The following is a 20,236-nucleotide window of genomic DNA, read 5'->3' as shown; positions in this document are numbered from 1 at the left end:
AACCAACTGCCGATATTAGCCTTACAAGAAGAATCAATACGCATAAAACTCTAAATATTAAAATGTTCAGTAGACGATTTTCATGAGACTATTTTCAGGAGACGATTTTTTCGGAATCACAAAGCGTCACGACACTCGTTCCAAGGTAAACACTCCAATTATACGATATCAGTTGATTTAAAAAAATTATACAGTTCCGACGATCTTGGTTGAGGTCCACGGTACACTGGTTTAAACCACTGCAAGTCTCATATTATAGGCGGCTCCAGAATTTAACATCATGTGTAGCTTAATTAATTAATTCCTTTTCACATTTATTATGTACCTATATGATATTAAGTCTTTACAATACAAATTTCATACAATTGTCATTACTCAGAGTTTTAATTTATAAGCTAACCAAACTAAAATTATTGTACAACAAATATTAAATTATAGTACCTACTAATAATCGAAGTTTTTAATCCCTCTTTATTATTGGACACTGTGACTGTTATAGTGGACAGTGGTTTAGGAAATTGCATGTTCGTAACACATTTTTTGTCAACTAAGTTATTTAATCTAATATTATTTAGGACTTAGGTATTTGTTTATAATTATATAAAGCCATTAAGGGTTTTGGCGACATGTATAGGACACGGATCTTAGACGCTTTGTCTAATGACGGTCATTTCGAATTTCGATTCTATTTGCTCGTCTTTTATTTCTGTTTTTACATTATAGCTGAATACTAATTACAATTTAATATATTATCTAATGTTTCATTAATAGTATGTCTTGACGAACGCACTTTTTGAATTCTTGGATTCTATGTGCATACTATACCAGTAATTTGTGTATTTATTTCTATCTTTTTACTTAGGACTAATAGTAAAAATTTACCCATATTACAGGTACGCATAGCTGTAGGTAGATAGGCGCTTATCACTAGTATTTAAATATAAATTCAAATATTATTTGAAGTAGTATTACGTAACACCTACTGAACACAAAAGATATAAAAATGTGTTTGATTTATTTTTTTGTCGTCGTTGAAAAATGTGTACTTATACTTAGTTAAAATCCCTACCTATAGTGTTTATCGGATGCAAATAAGCGCTCTGCGCGCACTAGAAAAATGACTTCAACGCCATATAATATACCTATATAGGCTTAAATGTATATGTATGTGTAAATATATTATAATACCTACAAATCTAACATTCCAATTCATGTTTTTGGGGAAGGGGGGAGGGAGTACCGCACTAATGGATATGGATGTTCTGTATTTTCATAAAACATTTAGATGCGTTTTACGAGATTGTTTAATGGATGGTATAATACCTTTTAAGGCGGGTTCACACTACACCGTGAAGTGTAAAATAATCACAGTTCCCAAACGATACCGCATAGTTGAATATATTGAACTTTTGACCGTGTGGTTAGATTTATGTGCGGGAAAGTTATATCTAAAATAAAATTATATTATGTTCTCATCAGGTACAATATTCATATCATCGGTATTGCATTTTGGTATAGACATAAAAATACGAAATCACACGACACGGTGTAGTGTGAACGAACCCGGCTTTATACGTAAGTTTTCAAACATGATGGTATTCGGTAATATTTTGTTTCATTAATTGAACCGGGCGTCCAGTCGTTAGGTAGGAAACCCGTCTACCTACCGCTATAATACCTATATATAATAGGTATAAATATAATATTATATCAGACGAAATACATCCTATACATTTATGGCATCTTTATTTAAGAATTTTCCCACGTTTCTTATACTATATTATAGACGTCGCAACTGCACCGCGCCTACCAATATTAGATATACGACTACATCATCAAACTGTCAAAACGAGTTTTTCCTTTCATTGGATACGCGTAGCCGGAACAAAGCCGTGGCGTCGCATAACGCAGGTATATAATATAAGATAACATAATACTTAGGTGTAGGACGTAGGTTGGGTTTTTTTTTGTTCGAAAAATACATAGGTAGGTAACCTTTGGGAATTGATTACTTAAAAATATAGGAACTTAATTAATTTCAATCGCACATTGCAATTCGTCATGTTTATACAAAAACAATAACATTGGGCGTTTCTTGACGTAACTATAAACATAGCTAGGCTAGCTAGGTATAGGACCTAGCAGTATATCCAGCAGAGACATTCATAATATAATGTATATTGTATTATTTATATGAACTTAAAATGTGCAAAAAAAAAATGTATTCCACGTTTGTTGATGGATAATATAAGTTATGAAATAAAAATATTTTTAAAAAAACATAATAAATAATATTATACTTATGAAAATAAAAATGTTTAATTATAGATAGGTAGGTATTTAGAAAAATACAACTAAATAAAATCTTGAAAAATGAATTTTTCTTCATCATATAAGTACTTATTTGTATCTATACCAGAAATAACCAATTAATATTTTTGGATGGCCATTTAAGAAATTTAGAAAGTTTTCAAGGGCCTATCAAAATGTAAGTAATGTGCATGTTTGTCCAAAAAAAAGTAAAGACGAAGTCAAAAAGATGAGCAAGTGAGATCACTCTGTTGTACAGTAGGTATCGAGTGAATCACTGTAATGGGACTGTTCAATTTGAATCCACAGATATAATATCATTGTATAATGTAGATACATAATATATAATATATAATATATTATATCTTATAGGTATTATAAGAAAAATAATTCTGAGTCTGTCACTGGCAATTTTTGCATAAAAATTAAAAAATGTTATTACATGTATAAATTATAATAATATATGCTTTAAAACTTACAAGGTCTTTCATGGTCGAATCGCACTTATTTTAGTTAACTGCACTAGGGTTTAAAAAAGGTAATGGTCAAACTGCATTAGGGTAAAAAGCAGATAGGTTAGGTAGTGGTAGTGGTCGAACTGCACTTGGGCTCAAAATAGGTTAGGTATTCTAACAAAAATATCATACATTTGAAGGGGTTAAACGTTTATAAAACACTCACTTCCCTTCCCACTTATAGGCTTAAGACTGACAATGATTTTAATCATTGGCGTAGTAAAAAACGATAAGTAGTTGAAATAATGCTTCGATTTTCAACTTCAGTATTTTGTTCGATGAGAAAGTGAATATTGTTGCTGCATTGGGGAGGTACAATTTTAAAATTCCCAATAGTTTTCAAAAGAGCCGGGATAAACAACATAAAAATTAAGGAAAAATGGGAATTTTGACGCAAAATCGATTTTAGTTTTTGGTGCAATTCTAAAACAGATGAACGTATATACATGTAATTTTCAATGATAATTTATATTTACATTTTCTATGTACGATAAGATTTTCAAAATATTTTGATTTTTTTTTTAACTGTTTAGGAATATATTCTGTTTCTAATTTTATTAGTCTTTTTTCTATGAATGTCAATAAAAATTTATTTGTTTGGTGAAAAAGCTTGAAAATTTAATACAAGGCTCCTACTATATTGTTTCAATGACATTTGAAAAATATTAAAAATCCTTAATCACAGTTTTTATTTATAAGCATTTTAAGTTTAAATCTTGACAAAATACGGAAAAATCACGAAAATTAGCAAATTATTTTGAGTTTAATTTTTCTTTTTAAATCTAAGATTTGAAAATGTAGTACAAGATTCCTCATAAGTTTGTCTACCTTTATCAAAAAAAAAATGTCTACAAGCAAATCAAATTAAATTTCTATGAGTGTTTGAAATTCATATTTTTATAATATTGGATATTCCCTCGATTTCTCATGTAGCAGTATTGTTATTTTATTGTTATTCAAAAACGAATGACTGTAGATACTTGAAAATTTCACTGAATGTTTATATTAGCATTTTCTATACACAACAAATTTTGAAAAATAATTTGACTCTTTTTACGCTGTTTACGGACATTAACAGTTTTCAATTTTTTAGTTTTTTTTTTCTATAAATATCAATAAAATTTTATTTGTTGGGTAAAAAACGTGAAAATTTCCTCCTGATACATGGTTACAATAGTAGTTGAAAAATATTAAAAATACATAGGTACAATTATTTTTATAAGCATTTAAAGTTAGAATTTTGACAAAATTTATCAAATTTAAAATTCAATAATTATTTTGTAGTTAAAAATGTATAAAATGTTTAACTTTTATAGCTAAGGATTGAAAATTTAAAACAAGGTTCCACAATAACTTATGAGCAAATTTGAATTATATTTTCAAGTTGTTTGACTGAGTGAAAATGTTTTTTATCGATATTAATAACAAAAAACTAAAAAATAATTTTAAATGTCAATAAGTAGTTCAAAAACATTCAAAATATTTTAGCTATACAATGCATAGATATTTGATACTAATAAATAATAATATAAACATTTGGTGAAAAAATGTTGTTTTTGAATTAGAACAAAATAAGAAAATAATTAGTTTATGGGTGAATATTCAATATAATCTTCTCTGCCTAAATACAGCCAAAAACCAAATAATTGAATTTGTCAAACAAAATATTCAAACAAATCTTTAAAACATCTAAGTGTTAGCCATTAAGTACTGCTGGGTAACTATTATCCTTAAGTATGCATATTATCATGTACCTACATATATTTTTTTTCTATGCTTGTATACTTATTGCAACAGCAACTTTTATAAAAGATTATATTAATTCCAAAAATTTCAATAAAAAAAATGTGCAATGTCTAACATGACTAAGACGCTTAGGACCAAATACTAAAGAAATATTTATTTATTTTTGTCATGTATGTAATATTTGTGTATAATATAATATTGTATGCACTTTTTTATTTGAGCAAATATATAAACAATTATTTTTCAAAATCATTAAATCCTTTTTATATTATATTATAGTTACATTTAGTTATCTCAAACCCTTCCAAAGAATATAATTTATAGTATATTTCTGTTTAGCATCCAGTATTATTTATTAAATATTCTAAATTAAAGCACACAGGTAAACTTAAACAAAGAGTATTCCTAATGACCAAATGAAATAGATAATGCTTTATAAGAAAAATGAAAATAACAGTTTGTTTAAAATAATTCAAATTTGAAAATTAAGTTTAAAAAAAAAATTACCAATTTTATATTAATTTATTAAAACGTGTTCTAGATGTCAGTATTAATTGTGTTATAAGTTACAAACATTTATAAATTATATATATTTGACAAGGTTTAGCTTGTGATATACCATATACGATATACCTACACTAAAAAATGTGAATAATGGTTAGGTAAATGTATATAAATAAAAATGTATAAATAACTGTACAGCATTTTAGTGGAAAATATACTTTTATTTTTAGTAATGTTCAGACATTGTTAGTAAATTGAAATGCATGATGTTACATATAGTTTAAGATTTTAGATCATCAACATTATTTGGATAAAATTGATCATGTATAATTAAATAAGAAATTGGAAATTGGAAAGAAACAATTGGGTAGAAAAAACATTTAGTTACATAATAACATTTGAGTTGAGATTCAACATTTAAACCATTTACAGAATATATTAATTTGAAATTAATTAAAATAATAAATGATTTTATAGAATTTTAATAGCATTTTTGCAATTAAATCAATATTTGGAATTTATTAAGACATTTTTAAAACACGTATTGGGTGATATAATTAAGTTATAGATCTTAATTATCTTACCAAGATTAGTTGTAATTGTTTTGAGTACCAATAACTTAATTATATTAGTAATTATAATAAATAATGAAATATTTTAACTTTGTTAAGTAATACATATTAAACATTTTTAAATGTGTGTAAATAAAATGTAATATTCTTATAATATTTAGTTAACTAACAAACCAATAATACCCGTAACAAAATATGTATAATTATGAATCAAATATAAAGTCTATATTTTTGCAATAACACAAATAATAAACATTTAAATATCCCAGATACCAAAGAGTTAAAAGTAAATACTCAGTAGTTATAATAATAAATTACATCAAAAATCATTATAAAATTATATAAAAAAAATCCCTATTAATTTTAAATATCTATTTTAGAGGTAACAGAAAAAGATATGTAACAATTTACTTTTATGAAAAATTATGACAATATATAAAACCAAATATTATAAAAGTTATAAAGTATAAACTGTAAACACCAAAAAAAATACCTTATTTTAATAACTTCTCTGTCCTTATATTTATTTATGAATTAGTAAAAAAAAAAATAAAAAATTATAAAGTACAATTACCAATAATAGTATTGAAATTAAAAAATGAGTTTTTTAAAAAGTATTTTATAAATTTTATAATTTGGATTCACTTGGAAAGTTTGGAACAAATGTTCTATCTGCATACTTAGCACCCATACGTTGAATAGGTGAGAGATTTTTCAAGTGTTCCTTAGCATTATAATTCTTTGATGTTCCATAAACAACAATGGTTAATGTTGAATATTTTGCAAACACAATCAATCTGTTTGTCCATATCTACAAGAAAAGTTTAATTTAAAAAAAAATGAAAGTTCCTCTTATACCTTAACTACCTCATTGTCACACCTCAATGTCATAGATGCATCTTCCTCATAGTTGAGCTCACCCAACTTCACATTTGCTGAAGCAGTGTCTTCATCTACATTGTTACAATGAAATGTAACCGGAAATTTTATAGGATCAGTTCCTCTGAAATAAAAAAATTAAATATTATAAGAATAAATAATGGTTGATAATATTTTAGCTGTTAAACTATACTTGTGGGTTATGGTACACATAATAAAGTAATCAACCACTCAACTAGTCATTGTTAATATTAAGAATACATTGTTTACCCAATAAGGAATCCTCCGCTTGAAGTGCGCATATACATAGATGGTGAGAGAATATTGATTTCACGAACGTTCACAGGTTCATCAAATCTGATCACACTTGGTGCTCCATACTATAAAAATTAATTATAATTGATAAATTATATATAAATATCTGTAAAAATACAATAGTAAGAAAAATGTAAAAATGATCATTGTACATCTGCTATCAAGAAGAATGGTTTGAAATTTATTTGCTGAGTATTTAGGTATTTAGGTATAGGTAATTTACCTATTTAGCTCAGGAGTATATGTCATTATAAAGTGATTTAATAAGAAATAAACATCAATCCGTCTACTACGGAATACGGATACAATGGAAACGAGATGTTACAACGTTGTAATGATGCAGGGGAATGATCTCCAAACCCCCGATTAGTTGACCCAGCAGGGCTGACCCGTGTGTAGGGAAACAAAATAAAACCAACAAATCTAAATGAACCAATTGTCAGTCTCCACCTAGGTGATGAACCGTAGAGGACCTATGACTACCTACTACCTAGCAATGATCAGAGCAACAGAACAGCGCAGCACCGGGAATGGGCAAGCAAAATGGCTTCAGAACAGCGTGCCGTTCTGGTAAAACGGTAGTTTTTTCACTCACCTTAGACGAGTCGTACGAGTGGAAAATCGTCTCGGCGGCAAGCAAGCGCCACCCGAATTCTTTTGCCTGGCTCATGTGGTTGAACGGCATGGGTGCGGTTCGGACACGAAGTTGTTGAGACTTGAGAGACTGACACTGTAGTGGTGAGTGAACTCGGCGGAATGGCGACAGCTGTGCAGCGTGTGCGGGAGACGAATGAAGTGCTGACTGACTAAGCGGCTACTGCGACTACTTCGGCCTTCGGCGTTGTCGATGGCAGCGGCGGCGGAGGATCACGGCGATAGCAGGTCGAAGACCGAAGCTCGTAGGACGGCCGACACTGATCGGCAGCGGCACGTGTCCGTGGCCGCGGGCAGTGGGCCGTAAGCGACGGTGCCGCGGCGTCAGGATGTCGAATGCTAGCTTAAGACCGCGAGACCCGAAACACGTTTAGCACCAATGGAAACAGTAGAATGCATACGCGTGCGGGTGTCTCCATCGGTAGGCCGAGTTTACGTTCGTAGGCAGATCCGGTCAAGTCAGGTCATACGACGGATTTGGCAGCCGGTCTGGATCACGAAACTTCGCCGCCGCCGACGCTACACGCATCAGAAGGGTCATCGCCATTGTCGTCGTTGGGCTCGTACCACAGTATGAATTTCTTTGGCCGTACTTGCAGGTGACGGGGCGGGAACGCGCTAGAAGAATTTACCGCAGTAAAAAGTAGCATTATAACTGCACTACAGTACAATATAATTAATGCACGTCTTGCCGTGACAAAATAATATTATTGTTATTTATTATCATGGATAATGAACTATCGCGATGTAGAGAAGATAATATTATCCGTGATCGTGGTATCTGGCATATCTCGGTGTTTATTATCAGATATCGATAACAATAATATTATAATATTTTAAAGTTGAAATGACGAAAACGTCAATATGCAACCCAACTTACAATATTCACAAGACGTATGAATTATACATATGTAGTATAGTATATAAATAATATATAATATTATAAATGATTATAGTAATATTTCATAATAAATTGTCACTGATTTTAAACTTGTCAATGGTGATTTCAAATTGCCAATAGGCAATATTTCAAATAGACAACCATGGCTCTGTATATTAATTGCCTGTACCAAATGACAAGGAGAAAAACCGATCGTTTTTAAGGAGATCAATATAGGCAATTTTCTGTGTGTTGCATGTGGCTTGTTTGCGTAGTAAGTAAAGTTCAAACTGTATCTCCTATCTCTACTCTAGACATTTGGAGTTTGGACATTCAGTACTAGTTTGGGTATGAAAAAAATCAAAAAAGTACCTCTTTCATTATTTAAACCAGCTCGTTAAAATTATAAAAGTTACACCTTTTGTAGTCTGTAAATTAAAATAATACACAGATAACCTATGCTATACGAATATTTTGCGACCAGAAATAAGATGCAACCATTAGGTTTGGTGTATCGGTTTTATTGCGTTTAATATTATAAAATCAACGGTTATACTAAAAAGAGTTTATTTTCCAAAGTATACGCAGCGTAATTAGTCTTTACAGGGGCGCCGTGCTTCTTAAGAATTTTGTATGATCCAAAAATATATTTGAAAACCCGACAATGGTGGCAATGGAAACAATAACGATTATGTAAATAAAAATGTATAAATTATGTATAATTTTAATTAAATACATATTGTCATGTCACTCATTACAATTTTTAGATTCTGAGCGAAGCGATAAATGTATTGATTTTATAATGATGTGTTTTTTTTTAAATTTTTTTTTCTATTTATTTTTTATTTTTTAATTTTTTAATTTTTGTGTTTGTCATCACTCATCACCTTTTAGAACAGTAAAAATGCTTGGATTTTCTTCAACAGTAACTTTTCTGATAGGAAAGTGAATCTAGTTGGTACTTTGGGGGATCAAAAGTAAAAACTTCCCAGTAGTTTTCAAAAGCGACGTGAAAAACAAAAGAAAAATTAAGGAAAAACGGGAATTTTTACGCAAAATCTGTTTTCGAGAAAATCGATTTTGGTTTTTGGTGCAACTCTAAAACAAATGATCGTAGGTACATGAAATTTTGACTGAATGTTTAAATAAGCATTTTCTATACACCATAACATTTTCCAAATATTTGGACTTATATTGAGCTGTTTACGGACATTTTCAGTTTCCATTTTTTTAGTTTATTTTTCTATAAATATCAATAAAACTTTATTTGTTGGGTAAAAGTACTTGAAAATTTAATACAACGCTCCTAATATATTGTAACTATGACGTTTGAAAAATATTAAAAATCCTTAGGCACAGTTTTTTTTTAAAAGCATTTAAAGTTCGAATTTTGACAAAATTTATCATATTTAAAATTTAATAATTATTTTGTAGTTGAAAATTTATAAAATGTTCAACTTTTATAGCTAAGGATTGAATATTTAAAACAAGGTTCCACGTAATTAATTTAATATATAAATTACTTTATTCACAATAATATCATCAAATATACTTGGTAATATCATAGATTGACTGACCGTTTTCGCTAAAATCGTTTTTCTTATTCAATGATATTATATCATTGAATTCAGATTTAACACCATCCATTACAGTGACCCACATGTCACCTACTGTACAGCAGAGTGACATCCACTTACCCACCTTTTTTCTATTTCTTATGATTAGGCATGCTATGACTTGGAAAGGGTGCCCTTAGAAAACCTTAGTTCAAGAAGGGCACAAAAAACAAAAGACCGACAAAAAAGTTGGGGAACTGCTGGTTAACAATGGAGCATGGTGGTAGTTCCGCCTTCTGGTGTGCTGATCGTATTGTTCTAAACTTATGTGTATTTGCGTAGACCATGGGCATAGTTTGGCATAGTTGTTAAAAATGAAAACAACATAATTACGTAATCATCGTATTATAATATGATTCACGAATATTTCTTAAAATGTTCAAACAAATTTAACGAATTATGAATAAACTTATGTTAAGTCTTTTTCATTTCAACGTTTTCGTTACATTGACCGCGTATTACATATACATCACTTGAACACAATTTTCTGTCACTGAACCACATTGATTAGTATAAGCCATAAGGTCTATCATATTTTAAGAGGTCTATGACTATCAGTGATTTTAAGTTGCCTACTATTATTGAACAATTTTGAGTGCATTCATGATGGACGCTCATAGGCTCACTGTTCTTTCATCCCGAGCACGTAGTTTGAACCGTTCGATTTGCGTTTATACGCTTATATTATACTTATGTTTTCTACACGATTTTAAATATACTGTTTAAGGTTACTTAACGTAACATTATTTTTGATGCTCATAACCCAGTGTTTTCTTCGATTACAGACTGCGAGAAACACAACTAGCGCCCAAGCAGAAATCAATGTATTTAAGCAATGCAATATTATAATATATTTCTTTATTTCAATACATATTATATAATTATATACACTGATACCGCTATCTGTACTTCTTCCTATGGTGAGTTTAATCGGTAAAATCATGGACTAGGATAATATTATAATGTAGGTACTGGAAACACAGATTTCTATATTATAGTATGTAGTATTCTATATAGTGTAGTTTAGAAGTATGTGACTGGAAACGAGCAGTAGCCACGAACGTATGTACAAGAGGCAAGTGCGGGGGGTCGCAATAGGTTACAACGCCATCTGTATAAAAGCCACCGGTAGCACCGGAACGGACGTAAGTAGTAAATCAATATTTGTACTTAATTGTATTTTGAATTTCCAAACAATCCATTTTATTAGTTTTATTTTGAAAACCAATTAAACTCTCACATTCTGTTCGCCGCAAACAACCATCACGATCAGCTGATCGGGTTCTTTTTTGCCTGTGATCTGATACGAACCACCAAAAAAACATAAAAAAAGCCCTTGCACCAAACTGTGTTTATATGTTTGTTTCCCCAAGTTATGTTTTTGAGGACGTTACACAGACATATTTTGTTGTCTCTGTCTCACAAGTGCAGCAAATTTTACACTCGGCAGGTCATGTTTAGGTCCGTTAGTTCGCGAGTTATGAGTATTTTAATATGTACCAACAATATTTACAATTTTAAAATACTCAAAGCTCGAAAACCATTTCAAAATAATACCATTTGTGTTAATGTGTTATGAATTATAATGTACAAAAAATATTCCATAATATTTTAGAATCTATTCATTTTTAATTTATTATTAGTACGTATTTTTAAGAGCATATTGGATTTATTGGAATGGTGTTATTGCATACTCCAAACAGTCCAAACCCTGTACTCAATACTACACTTAATATTATTATAATATAGAAAGCAAAATCTAAACAAATAGGTGTACCAAAACCCAGTGGGTTAACTGGTAGGGGTGTAACGGTGGAGGGGCTTAATTATGGTGGTAGCGCTGTAAAAGGGTGGCGTAAGAAAGACGGGGGTCGGGGACAATGGATATGGGACATCTCTGGATCGGCGGCACTCAGCACTCAGTAGTCAGTACTCACCCGGCCTGGCCTGACATTCGTGATTCGTTGATTCATCAGGCAATAGAGACAGTAGTGTAGTACTTGGGTTTTTGCTTGTGCGTTACCGTAGATTTATAATATAAAATACTAATAGCAACATTAATACTGTAAAATATTCGTATAGCCGACCGGCGATTGTTGGACATCCACAGTTGGACTCTGGACTATATTATATTTATTATTATTGATTCTAAATCGTCAAAACAGTACAATATATCGACCGCGATCATAATGCCATTAACAGTGATTTGTCAGTTTCATTTGCGAGGTGAATGCCGGTACGGCGTTCAGTGTTGGAACTCGCATGAAGCGAAAACTTTTAGGGAACAAGCGATTATTGATGCTGCTAGGAACGAAGCGATTCTGAAGACTTCAAGTAAACCTTAATTATATTGTATTTTCAATTTATTTTATATCAATACGTAGCAATAGTAAACATTACAAGTGGGAAAAAGCCTAGGGTTGCCGCTGCCGCCCCCCTCCCGCGCGCGTGTGTGTGTGTGTGTGTGTGTGCGTGCGTCATAGATCTTATACTTATAGACTGTCAGTCGGAGCGACGAGCATAGTTTAGTTCACACGTTTCACGACAGGCCAAAACACATGGCACATGCGCAGTAGCGACGCGTCCAAGAAGATTCTTTATGAATTTCTGGCTTGAAGCCAACACAACGGAGAGAGAAACGACGTTTCTCCTCTCATACTTCTTTCTTGCCGTACATCGTTTTTCTCTTCGTTATGTTGGCTTCATGATTTTGCATCCATATGTTTAATATCTTTAGATACGATTGCTGTTATCATTAATTCTATTATCTAATATGAGCACTAATATTTAAATATTCCACAGACTTCTATAATACTACTACCTATGTAGGAATCTGTGTAATATTCTCTCGGACGTAGTGCCATTCTATCCCGCCAACCAGGCATGTACCGTCCATTAGGTTTTTTAGCATCGGGTATACGCCACTGAGTGTGGATATAGGTATTAGGTTATTTCCCCAGTTATTTCAAGAAATTTACAATCAATTTTTTAATAGAAACGATTTAAAGGTAAAAATGCATCATCCTAATATGATTATAGTTTATTGGCACCTACGCCGTTATAATGTACCTAATATCGTAATAAATTATAGATTGGAGGAAGATAAATTAAACGCATGTAAAACCTCGTCCAAGAAATTTAAAAAAATATATTAGAAGTGTAATATGTTAATCGTGTACAAAGCCTAATTTTTGTATTATCGCTATTAGCACATGAATAAAAATATTGTATCTATAATAGTATACTTTTAAAAAAAGTTCTTAGAAAATAAATCTGATATTTATATCTTATAAAATACTTAAATACCAAACAATAATTATAACAATATTTTATAATAACTAAAAATATTGTAAATATAAAAATGACTTAACATATTTTTAAAATGTCATCAGTAATCACGTTCATAAACAAATGCAAATATTACTACCTAGCTTAGTAATCGCGTGAAATATATCAAGAAATCTCAATAACCGTATGAGATTATTATTTTTGAAATTCTAACTATGTTTATTGAATAGATTTTGGATTTTGGTATATAGGTAGCAACTTATTTATAAAAAAGTAGGAACTAATTTTTAATTCTTTCCTCTTAGGGAGATTATTTGCCAGAGAAGTTTTAAGGGCTGTTCAAGGTGATCAAAGAAGTATCAATAGCATGAATGCCTTTATGGAAGTACTACGAAAAGATAATAATTGGGAAAGGCTAGATACTATTGCCGATCTTACTAATACCTTTATAGCACAACTAGGAGTAGATGATCATTATGCAAACCCAGCTCAAAGTACTAGTACCAACGCTTTCATTGTACAAGTACATGCTCTTTGTGCAAGGCCGTCTCAAAATGCTAGTACCAGTACCAATAGTACTAATGCCTTAACCATGCAAGTACAAACACAAGAACTTCAATTGCAGCCTGAAGCATCCACGAGGTATGTTCTTTCAATTTTAACTAATTTGTTTATGGATGTTATTTTAATTTTTAATAAAATCGTATTAATTTTAGACCAATATTAAAACAACCTGACAATTCTAAAATAGCAATGGAAATGGTGGCGAACGAACTTTCTGTGGCAATGAAAACAGGAAATGGCAATAGCGAAAAAGAGACTGCGAGTAATTTTCATGCACTTCATCAAAAAAAGATGAAAGAAAGTACTGGAAATCATGGTTCTGTGTGGGATGATATTTTATTGTCTGCTATTGACAGTAATTTACTGTGCAATATCTGTTTTGAAATCTTTATTAAGGTACTATCTATAATTATATAAATTATAATTTTCAGCAATTATTTAATAAGAATTTTTTCATTTTTACGATATAAATATCCAAGTAGTTAGTGTAGCCGTAGGTCATAGATATCACTGTATCAGCATTCAACAGTACCTGTAATTATAGTTTGACTTCTATAACACTATTGAAAACTGAACAGTGTATATAATAATAAGTAATAACTTAGTTAAGTATTTATTTAATGTTCTAGATTCTGAGATTCTGATGAATGTATTTATTTTACACAATGAGTTTTTTTTTATCTGTTGTGTGTGTTTACATGATACGCAGTAGAAATAATGTTCGATAGTCAACTTCAGTAACTTTTCTGTTAGGGAAATTGAATCTAGTTGGTATATTTGAATATTCTCAGTAGTTTTCAAAAATATCAGAAAAAAAGATTTTGGTTTTTAGTGGAACTCTAAAAAAAAACTGTAGATACATTTAATTTTCACTGAATGTTTATATTAACTTTTTCTATACACCACACAATTTTTTTTATATTTAGACTCTTTTTGACATATTTATAGGCATGAGAACATATTTATTTTTATTAGTATTTTTTGAATTATTGTCGATAAAAGATTTTTAGCTCGGTAAACTGCTTGAAAAATTAATACAAGGTTCCTCATAAATTGTTGTTACTTGTTAGAGGCGATTAAAAAAGAAGTTAAGCGTAAACCCATAATAATTTTTTATAAGCGTCTGAAGTTAAATTTTTGACAATATTCATTTGTCACAAAAATAAAATTTTCAAATTATATTGTAATTAAAAATATATAAAATGTTCTAATTTTATACCTAAGAATTAAAAATTGAAAACAAGGTTTCTTATAAGTATTTCATACTATAACGAAAAAAAATCTAAAGAATATATAAACACAGTGCCTTTTAATAAATATTGTAAGTTAAAAATGGGATGAAATTAGATGTTGAAACAGTGAATAACGATTTTAGTTATTTTTTTGTAATTTGAAAATTTTATTCGTGGGTTCATGAAACTCTTGAGACTTGAAATATATCAAAAGAAAAGTTTTTGGCAAAAATTAATTCAACATAATGTTTTAGTAATAGTAAAATTAATTAGCTTGAGACCAATAATATAATAAAATATACTTAGGCCCGTTCTTACAATGTCCGGTTAAAGTGTTCGTAAAGTGTTGGTTACCTAACCGTAATGTCGTCGGTTAAATACCGGTTACCGGAGCTTAAAACAATCCGTTCTTACAACCTTCGATTAACGATCGTATAACTAACCGTCAGTTATAATACAAGTGATTCCCAAAACAACCGCGCATGACCAAATTTTAATGTTCTACGCATGCGTCGTTCTCGAGTTATCATTTATTATTGTTGTTATCATTTATCAGTCAGATAATTCGATATAATATTGCATAGTCCTATATTGTTATATGTTCTTCATTTGTGTCTGTTTCGTTTTTTAATTTTGAAAAACATGTCGAAAAATAATATGAAGAGACCTCGTTGCACTAATTTCTCTGCAACAGAAGAGAATACGTTGGTCGAGTTGGCCGCAAAATATTCTAACGTGTTGGAATGTAAAAAATCAGACCACGATGTTTGGCAGGGAAAAATTTAGGGAAATTTAGGGAAAAATACCCCTTTCTATTTCTGTATTGTTCCCCATATTCTCTCGATGGAGATTGTAATTTGATGTGGGTACAATCTATTGCACCTATTACTTTTGGGAAACGGGCTAATCCATAAAACTTCACTTTCAGCTCCATTATCTCTGCTGTTGTTTTAAGCATTTTTATATATCTACAAAAACAAATTATAATTAATATACATATCAAATAATTCTTAAAAATCATCAAAGATCAAGAAAACCCCATTGAATTCTTTTCTCCTCTCCAATTTTCCAAAATACAGGTAGGTTCTATTATCTTATATTGAATGTATTAATATTACAATGCGTGTTTTTTTTTAATTTAAAATTTTTTTTTATTTCATCACCTTTTAGGACAGTAAAAAAAAGTGCTTACATTTCTTCAATGATATTTTTGTTAATAGGAAAGTTAATCTAGTTTAGGGGGTCAAAAGCACCGTGAAAAAATAACAAAAGAAAAGTTAAGGAAAAACGTAAATATTTACTCAAAATAGATTTTCGACTAAATCGATTTTGGTTTTTGGTGTAACTTTACAACAAATTACCGTAGACATATGAAATTTTGACTGAATTTTTAAATTAGCATTTTATATAGGCTGCTGATATATTGTTACAATAGCAGTTGAAAAATATTAAAAATAAATGGTCACAATTTTTTTTTATAAGCATTCAAAGTTCGATTTTTGACAAAATTTAAGATTTAATAATTATTTTGCAGTTGAAACTTTATAAAATGTTTAACTGTTATAGCTAAGGATTGAAAATTTAAAACAAGATTCCACGTAAATAGGTTATATTATATAAATTCCTTTATTCACAATATTATCATCAAATATACTACCCTAGTAGTATCATAGGTTGGCAGACCGTCTTCGTTCAACAATAGTTAAACCTAAAAACTATTTCAAAAACATTGAATTTCGTTTTTTTAAAAAATTCAAAATATACAATGGATGTAACTTATTATGATAAACAATGTAATCTCCGAGGTTTGTAACCCTATACTTCACTGTTTTTGAGTAAAACAACTCGTAAAAGTTTTTCAAAATGTTTTGATTTTAAATTACGTTTTCTCGAGAACCCATTAGTCAAACAAATATTTTTTACTGGTCACTTGATCTCCTCAGTATTTTGTTATAGACACAGTTTTTAATTTTTATAAAATATAAAAATTGAAGATTTTTGGTTTTCAAAAATAGTCAAACCAAAAAATTTGTTTCAAAAAAATTGAATTTCGTTTTTTTTTTTAATTCAAAATATACGACGGACGTAACTCATTATGATAATAACGTATAAACATTATGATGTAGCTTAACTTTTATCATAATAAAAAGTAATCATAATAAGTTACTACTGGGCTACTGGATATTATCTCACTGTTTTACATATTGAGTAACGATATTGTACACTCATCGTACACTCATCTTGGTCGATTAAACAGTAGTTATGAAGAACTTTATTCATAATTGTTAATTGTAACAAAAAAAATAACAAAAATGTATAGACTATACTACGTGAAAACTCCAACGTCGAATTTAAAACAAAAATCAATAATAAAACGATGATAAAGTGTATTATTGATAACACAAACCGACAGATTTTAGATAACCGGAGGATAACCGGCCGAATTCGGCCGGTTAAAAATCTGACCGTAAAACATCCGGTAACCGGAGACTTTTTGCATAACCGACGTATGTAAGAACCAACTATCCGTTAAATTTCAGTATAACCTCCGGTTAGCGCTAACCGACACTTAACCGGACATTGTAAGAACGGGCCTAAGTAATACATATTGTCTTCACTCAGAATCGTTTTTCATATTATACAATGATTTTATATCATTGAATTTAAATTTAACACATTCATTACAGTGACCCATACAACACCTAACACACAGCAGAGTGATACCCACTTGCCCACCTTTTTTGTTATTGTAAAACTGAAAATGAAAAACTATCTACAAAACATTAAACATGTAATTAGGATTTTATATTTTAAATTATATATTCTAAAAATATGCATAAAATATAAATGTTATATATCCTGTACGCCAGCTACAGTAGAAGTTAGGAAATAATTTTTATATACAATACAAACGTATGTTAATATCACAAAATGAAACATTTAAATGAAAAAAAGTTAAAACTCTCCTTAGATCAATAATAATATTTATTTATTTTTCAGCCGACTGTGCTTAACTGTTCACACACGTTTTGTGAATCGTGCATTCTTATTTGGACAGACCGTGTCATAGCATGTCCAATTTGTCGTGTGGAAGTTAAATCAAAATCATATTGTTTGACTTTAGAAAGCTTCATTGAAAAGATTGTTGAACATTTGCCGAAGGAAATTAAAGATAAGCGTGAAGTAGTCATAAAAGACCGCATTAATATGAAAAGTAATACCAAGCATTATCTACCTAATCTAATTGGATTTAATAATAACTAAATAAATAATATTTATATTCCAGTCGAAAGACCTCAACGAGTGACTCATAGATTTAACAGAAATGGTCATTCCGGATTAATGTATGCGCGACAGCAGTCCGATGCTGCCATACCACCACCACAATACCGGCTCCCAATGGACCGAAATGCTGATTTCAATACAGACTTTCTTGTTGACGAATCGGAAATTTTTAGAATGAATTTACATGATACAGTTGTAAGCACTGGAGGTGTAAACCCTCTAATGAGTTATGTTTATGGTCCCGAAGAACAAACCTCAAATACACGCATAACTCGTCCATATAACTCTTCTACTCGTCACTAAATTCAGGCACTTCGTAATTTAGTTTTATTTTATTATTTTTTTAACCAATGAACATTATTGTGTTGATTTTTAAGGTTTTTAAGGGGGAGGGTCGGATCAGTGGTAAGAACATAAAAAGATTTAAGTGTAAGAAAAAATATTTTAGTTGAGACCCAAGCAACCCAAATTTAAAGGTCTAGTCACACATATGTTTATAAGCAGTTATATTATACAATTTGAACCTATTTAAAGTATTAATAATTTATGGAATTATTGTCGAGTTTATTAGGTAAACAATTATCTATTTTTTTTTTTTTTTTTGTTTTTCAATCCGGAGATTGGTTTTTAACAAATGTTTCACAATAAATGACTTCTCCATTTTTCTCTATCATTCGCCATATTTTTAAGCTCCCTGTAGGAAGTGACTCCTGCATCCTGCATTATTTGACTAATGTATCTCGTCCTAGGTCTTCCTCTTGATCTTGTACCCTCTATCATACCTTCGATTATTATACTATGCAGTTCGTCTCCATGCCTCAACGTGTGTCCTATCATCTGCCATCTCCTTCTCTTTATGGTGTCTAACAGTGTTCGTTTTTCATCTATTGTTCTCAGGATGTCTTCATTTGATCTTCTATCAGTCCAGCTTATTCTCTGCATTTTCCTCCAACACCACATCTCGAGAGCTTCTAACATATCTTTTTCTTTCTTATTAATTGTCCAGGTCTCACTTCCATATAATGCCACACTCCAGACATATGTTTTTATGAGCCGTTTCTTCTAAATTAACTATTATACATTACAATTATAATTTCATAAAATAAATAAATAATAAAACTTAGTCTTATATATATTATACATATATTATATTTTGTTAATATATATTTAATACATCCATGGTTCATATGACAGAAATTATCATAATATTGTCTTCACTGTGGTCTTACTGTCTTCTCTTATTTACAGTATCATGATATTAGCGTTTTTCTATTATTGTTTGGACCTGGTTTAATTGTACTTTTTATTTATGTATTCATGATTATAGAAAATTTGTAAATTGCATCTATGTATTATAAGTGTAAAGACATAATGATATAACTACATTGTTTTATGAACATGAACAACAGTGTTATATTTTTAGGGTTTTTCTAAAAAAGATAATTTATACAATTTAGGATCTGATACCCACATCCCCCTCTTGAATACACCCCTGAAAATCCCTTTAATTATTATACCACTCACTCATTTAACTTAAAAATAAAGTAGGCACATATTACACTATATTTGTTAGTTATTATTATTTTATCGTTGCTAATTGTATTGTGTTTTTATGCTATCCCATTTAATTTTTATTTGTATATTATACTATTTCAATTACACATTAATTGAGTACACTTAAAGGATCAATGCATTTATACTTAGAAAACACTATGAGCTATCAATAGTTTGATGAAGAAGTGAATAAAAAAAAATTTGAGTTACTTCAAAGTAAAATACTTACTTAAATAAATTTAAATGTGAAACTGATTACACATTGTTAATTATATAATGCCCTTTCAACTTCTTTTTTACATTTCTTTAATTTGTTTCTATT

The 20,236-nt window shown here is 30.0% G+C and overlaps 2 protein-coding genes across 2 annotated transcripts; one reads left to right on the top strand and one right to left on the bottom strand.

The window, feature by feature from the left end:
- Positions 1-5,812: 5,812 nt before the first annotated feature.
- Positions 5,813-8,252, bottom strand: LOC132935243 (uncharacterized). The gene is made up of 4 exons (XM_061001719.1): positions 7,437-8,252; positions 6,797-6,906; positions 6,515-6,650; positions 5,813-6,458 (listed from the first exon to the last, which is right to left on the bottom strand). Exons 1-4 carry the CDS (start codon positions 7,524-7,526, stop codon positions 6,276-6,278), a joined length of 519 nt encoding a protein of 172 aa, XP_060857702.1. The 5' UTR covers positions 7,527-8,252; the 3' UTR covers positions 5,813-6,275.
- A 3,928-nt stretch (positions 8,253-12,180) lies between these two features.
- Positions 12,181-18,663, top strand: LOC132940829 (LON peptidase N-terminal domain and RING finger protein 1-like). Its single transcript, XM_061008614.1, has 5 exons — positions 12,181-12,325; positions 13,585-13,921; positions 13,996-14,239; positions 18,076-18,289; positions 18,362-18,663. The coding sequence occupies exons 1-5, from the start codon at positions 12,181-12,183 to the stop codon at positions 18,661-18,663; spliced, it is 1,242 nt and encodes a 413-aa protein (XP_060864597.1).
- Positions 18,664-20,236: the final 1,573 nt, after the last annotated feature.

This window comes from Metopolophium dirhodum, chromosome 1 (genome assembly GCF_019925205.1).
Source record: "Metopolophium dirhodum isolate CAU chromosome 1, ASM1992520v1, whole genome shotgun sequence".
Taxonomy (NCBI): domain Eukaryota; kingdom Metazoa; phylum Arthropoda; class Insecta; order Hemiptera; family Aphididae; genus Metopolophium; species Metopolophium dirhodum.
The sequence above is the reverse complement of the archived record's forward strand: the minus strand, read 5'-3'. Positions and strand labels throughout refer to the sequence as shown.